Genomic DNA, 5,731 nt, shown 5'->3' on the forward strand with positions numbered 1-5,731 from the left:
CCTCACACACACACCCCCCCACCCCCCCATCCCTGCAGTCCTGGGGTGCTCAGGCCTTCAGCTGGTGCCACTGTGCCACCGCCTGCCGGGGACGGGCGATCATGTCCTTCCAGTGCTTCACCTCCCCGGGGCCGCTCTTCCAGGACAGGTAGATCTGTGGGGACAAGTAGCCCTTGGACCACCCCCGGTTGCCTTCCTGGTCCCCTCCATCCCCACCTCACTCCCCTCCATCCCCCGGCGCTGCCACCTTCATCCCCGACCTCCTCTGTCCCCGTGCCACCGGCCGCGGGCACCGGCCCCGGGCTCCGCGTGGTGCCAGGCTATTTTTATCCATCGATTTTCCATACGGTGACGTGGAAAACGGCCCGTGCCAGCCTTCAGCGTGGCCACCTCTCGGGCTAACACCAGTCCTCATGGTAGAGCATTGGGTGCCACCATGCCTGTGTCACCAGCCATGTCCCCACGGGGTTGTGCCAGCTGTCGTGGCCACCCCCTCCCAGATTTATCCCCATTTATGTGTTTTCTCGATGACAGCATGGCATTTGGTGGTCACCAACCAGCACGGTGAGGGGTTTGGGGGTCACCAAAGGGCACGGCGAGGGGTTTGGGGGTCACCAACCAGCACGGTGAGGGGTAATCAGGGCAATTAGCACACTCATTTGTCATCGTTACCCTAACGAGCCCAGAGCTTGTTGGGTTTAACATCAATCAAACCCAGAGGGGGGTGAACTCCTCTATTCCTCTCCTCAAACTGGGGCTGGGGTCTGTCCGGTGGTGACAAGGACCCCTGGGCACCCACCCTGTGCCCCATGTCCCTGCTCTCCAGGGGATGGGGACACCACGGAGGGGCCTCTGTCTCTACCTGGTGCCGTGACGCACAGGAGCCATCGGGGACTTCGATTTTTTTGCCTGGCTATAAATAGCCTTTTTGGCAGGTTCACGCCGGCCCCGGCGCAGGCTGTGCCGCAGCATGACGTGGGGGCATTGTCACCTGGATGGGGGCCACCACATGGTCTGTCACCTGGATGGGGGCCACCACATGGTCCCCAGGTGAGTCTTTGCCCGCCGGGACCAGAGGGGAAAGCCAGCACAAGGAGCCCCCACCATGTTCCACCTTCTTCTCCCGCTCAAGATGGCACCAGCCACCATCAGCCAGGAACCCGGCTGTCCCCTGGGTGCCATCCCTCCATGGGACACATTGCTGGGGTCCCTCCACCGCCGTCGGGACCCACCTTGCCGATGACATCGTTGCGGCTCAGCCTGTCCTTGTCCATGACGGTGATGACGATGGTGGTCTCACGCAGCCGCTCGGTGGGGATGTCGAAGGCGAAGGACTCGTTGAAGACGGGGTTCAGGCACCGCTTCATGACCACCGTCTTCTTCTTCTCCACCCGCTTGTCCTTGTACATCAGCCACACCTTCACGTAGGGGTCTGAGGGGGGGGATGACACAGGAGCGGCTCTTAGCCCCTGGCTGGGCATTGGGTGGCCATGCACAGCGTGGCAGGAGCTGGAGCTCATACCTGACGTGCCCCCGATGTCCATGGCTTTGAGGTTCCGCGCTTTGATGATGTTCACCACGATGGAGTTGGCGGAAGGGTTGTAGCACAGCGACAGCAGCAGCTCCCCACGGCTCCCCTGGAGGACCCATGGAGGCCGTCAGGTGGATGCCCCCCAAAACGCCCACTCTTTCCCACCACACCCAGCACAAGCCCCAATGGCACCCAAAGGCTACTGTGTCCCACCACGCAGGGACCCTCTGGGCTGGGACCCTCCCCCTCAAAGAGCTGTCCCAAGGGTGGAGACTTTGGGGCCACGTGGAAAATCAGGGCAGGAGGAAACGGGGCCATCCCCAGTGGGACGTTTCCTGGTCTTGCTGGAGGCAAGAGAAAAAGCAAACTTCCATTTTAGATCTCCCTGAAACAGCTCGTTTTGACCCAAAATTAAGACACTTGCTTTGGGCTACTTAGTGCCTTAATTTATAGATAAAGATCTGGGAAGAAGAACCTCCCCATCAGACCTTGAACCTTCTCATAAAGTGGAAAACGTCGCCATTGGGTGTAACAAGAGGGTGGTCATCCTGTTGGGACACCACAGGGACTGTTCCCAAGGGGTGGGAGGGGGACCAGGGCCTTACACTGCCGTCGCTGCACGGCTTCAGGTCCTTCCAGAAGGTCTGCATCTGGGTGAGGTCCACCTTGTTGAGGGGGATGGACACCTCCCCGATGGGGTCATTGCGGCTGAAGCGGTCGTAGTCCAGGACCTGGAGGTACAGCACCCGCTGCACCACCTTCTCGTAGGGGAACCCTGTGCCAGAGAAGGGATGAGGAGCCATCATGATCACACCAAGAAGCACCCGCTACTGGTGCCACCCTGCCTTGCTTGTGGTGATGGGGAGATGGTGGCACCAGGGAGCAGATGGGGAGCAGATGACAGCACGGGGCACCTCTCGTGGTGGCTTCAGGCCACCATGGTGGGTGGTAGCAGATGAATTCCCCTGTGTGCATCCACCTACTGTGGGGGAATGAGCCTCCCCTGTGTCCCCTTCATGAAATGCAGAGCAAACACCTCCAACCTGGCCTTGATAGCTTGGCCAACCCATCTCATCACCGATGGCCACCACATTGGCAGCTCAAGCTGAGCTGATCCAGCCCAGGAGGGAGGACAGATGTCCCCACAACTGCTCCTCTCCCACCCCAGTCCATCCCAGTCCCTACCTTCGAAGAGGAAGGTCTCGTTCCAGTGCGGGTTGAGGTTCTTCCGCTTCACCTTGGTCTCCAGCTTGTGCTTCTTGTCGGGGAGCAGGTAGATCTTGACGAAGGGGTCGCTGGTGCCGCTGAAGTCCTTGGCCGGAAGCTCTTGCGCCTTCATGATCTTGACGGTCAAGGTGGACTCCTGGAAGTTGTAGCCGACGCTGAACTGGATGCGGCCCAGGTTCTCCCGGCTGACGCCTTCGTGGCCCTCATCATCCTCGGAGCCCGGGGAGAGCTGCGGTGGGGGGAAACAGGTGGTGAGACCAGTGCTGGTGGAGGGGGGGGAGTCTGCACACCCTCATCCCTCCCCCAATTTCAGCACCCAGCCCTGCGAGCTGTCAGGGGGCATCAGCCTCTCCCCGGCTCCTTGCCACCACCACCGCCTGGGATGACTCCTGGCTCAGTGCCACACGTCCCCGGGGAGCGCCAATTAACCAAATTCCTCCTGACAAGCCCCGTCCCTCCCGGCTCTGGCATTGCTCCCTCCTGCCATCCCCGGGGAGGGGGGACGATGACACACACACACACACAACCGGCTGCGTCACCTCGGCTGAGCCCTGGTTGAGGTGGCCACGGTGGCCACGGTTGTGACGGGGACTTGGCAAGAGAAGGGTGGGACGTGCCAGAAAGGTTGTGGCACAGGGTGGGAGCGGGGAAGGGGGGATTGTCCCAGGGGACAGCCGAGGGGGGTGGGATGCCATCCTTGGGGACCCCCCAATCCACCCACCATCAGCATCTCGCTGGTCAGGGAGTTGACCAGGTCGGAGACGGAGGAGTGCGGCTCCGTCTTGCGGTCGGACTCATCCTGGGGCGGCTGCCCGGGCACCGGCGCCGTGTTCACCGCCTTGCCGCCGGTTGGCAACCTGGGCAAAGAGAGGGCAGCGCCTTAGAGGAGGGGTGGGGGGTCCCAAGAGCCGAAGGGGGAGATGGCGAGGGGCTTCCTGGGGCACCCTCTCCCGGCGGATGCTGTGCCAGCCCCCGAGATGGGATGGGATGCGGGCAGAGCTGGGCTGTGCCACCCGCTGCGTGTCCCCTGGGCCAGGTGCCACCAGGGCCGGGTGCCAGGCGGTGCCCTGGGACACGTGGCATGCTGTCCCCGAGCACGGCAGCAGGTCACCCCCCCCTTCCCGGCCACGTCCTGCTCCTGGCACCCACCAGAGAGCCCACGGTGATGCCAGGGATGCTCACGGCTACCAGGTCCCCACGAGATGACCCACGGGTCCTTCACGCTGCGGTGCCCGGTGTTAATTGTCCCCTTTTTTCCTTCTGCCACCAAGCCCCCCATGGTGTCCTGCAGCCAGGACCCCCGTCCTGGTTGTCCCCACACACCCTTGGGTTGTGGTAGCCGGGTGGGTAGGCAAGGTGCCGGGGAGGGTGGGCAACCAGAAGCCACGGCGGGCACAGGGGGAAGAGAGCAGCGATGGAGGCGGGTGGGCACGCACCGGGGCCACGCTGCCACGAGGCACAAAGGGGAAAAGAAGGGGACACCAGGCACATGGTGGCATGGACCGGGGTGGCTCTGGCGGTGCAGAGAGATCCGAGGGGGGGATGCGCACACAGACATGGCACCCCACGATGATGTGCCCCCCCACACCCCCCACCCCGTCCCCCAAGCTGAGACACGGTGACAAACCACAAGAAATGGACCCAAAAGGGACACGGGAGGTGACGGGCAGCAGCCCCGGAGCGGGCAAAAGCCACAAGGCATGCCACGAAGACACCCACCGACACGCCAAGCACACGGCGAGGGGGGGGGAAACCATGGGGATGTGGTGGCCCACGGGGTGGCACGTGGGTGGGCACCCTCTCGCACACCCACACACAATACACACACACGGCTATTCCGCAGGCAGGGAGGACCGCCGAGGCCGAGGCAGCTGGGGAGGGAAAACTAGGTTAAAAAGAGAGCAAAAAGGGAAAAAATAAAACAAACAATGAAGGCGGAGGAACCGGTGGCGGGACCCGCTGGGCGAGGAGGTGCCGGTGGAGCCGTGGGTGCCGGGGCCGGTGGAGGTCACGGGTGGCAACGAGAGAGAAAGAGCAGGAAAAAGCAAGAGAAAGGAGGAAAAAGGAGGAGAAAAAGGAGGAAAAAGGAAGTTAAAAAGGAGGAAAAGGGCCCCGTCCCCCAAGCTGAGACACGGTGACAAACCACAAGAAATGGACCCAAAAGGGACACGGGAGGTGACGGGCAGCAGCCCCGGAGCGGGCAAAAGCCACAAGGCATGCCACGAAGACACCCACCGACACGCCAAGCACACGGCGAGGGGGGGGGAAACCATGGGGATGTGGTGGCCCACGGGGTGGCACGTGGGTGGGCACCCTCTCGCACACCCACACACAATACACACACACGGCTATTCCGCAGGCAGGGAGGACCGCCGAGGCCGAGGCAGCTGGGGAGGTAAAACTAGGTTAAAAAGAGAGCAAAAAGGGAAAAAATAAAACAAACAATGAAGGCGGAGGAACCGGTGGCGGGACCCGCTGGGCGAGGAGGTGCCGGTGGAGCCGTGGGTGCCGGGGCCGGTGGAGGTCACGGGTGGCAACGAGAGAGAAAGAGCAGGAAAAAGCAAGAGAAAGGAGGAAAAAGGAGGAGAAAAAGGAGGAAAAAGGAAGTTAAAAAGGAGGAAAAGGGAGGAAAAGGGAGGAAAAGGGAGGAAAAGGGAGGAAAAAGGGAGGAAAAAGGAAGGAAAAAGGAGGAAAAAGGAGGAAAAAGGAGGAAAAAGGAGGAAAAAGGAGGAAAAGCGTCGTTCACCACCAGCCTGCCAGGAGGGAAAGGAGGGAGGGGCTGGGGGGGGGGGGGGAAGGAAGAGAGGAGGAGGAGGGGGGGGGGGGGGGGGGGGGGGGGGGAAGAGAAGAGCAGGGTGGATGGACAGACGGACAGACGGACGGAGAGCAGTTGGTTGCCAGGACAGGAGAGACGCCGAGGCTGGAGCTGCCGGGGTCAGGCTGGAAGGAAGAAGCTGAGAAACGAGGGATGGA

At 62.0% G+C, this 5,731-nt stretch overlaps 1 protein-coding gene across 1 annotated transcript in view; it reads right to left on the reverse strand.

The window, feature by feature from the left end:
- Positions 1-9: 9 nt before the first annotated feature.
- Positions 10-5,731, reverse strand: part of SYT7 (synaptotagmin VII) — a 22,128-nt gene continuing 16,406 nt past the window's right edge. The window contains exons 5-10 of the mRNA XM_014948896.1: positions 3,480-3,615; positions 2,717-2,987; positions 2,137-2,306; positions 1,523-1,637; positions 1,233-1,432; positions 10-154 (exon numbers count right to left, since the gene is read on the reverse strand). Coding sequence (XP_014804382.1) covers positions 50-154; positions 1,233-1,432; positions 1,523-1,637; positions 2,137-2,306; positions 2,717-2,987; positions 3,480-3,615 — 997 coding nt within the window. The 3' untranslated portion in view covers positions 10-49. The remainder of the gene's footprint in view (positions 155-1,232; positions 1,433-1,522; positions 1,638-2,136; positions 2,307-2,716; positions 2,988-3,479; positions 3,616-5,731) is intronic.

Source organism: Calidris pugnax, unplaced genomic scaffold (assembly GCF_001431845.1).
Source record: "Calidris pugnax isolate Ruff unplaced genomic scaffold, ASM143184v1 scaffold107, whole genome shotgun sequence".
Taxonomy (NCBI): domain Eukaryota; kingdom Metazoa; phylum Chordata; class Aves; order Charadriiformes; family Scolopacidae; genus Calidris; species Calidris pugnax.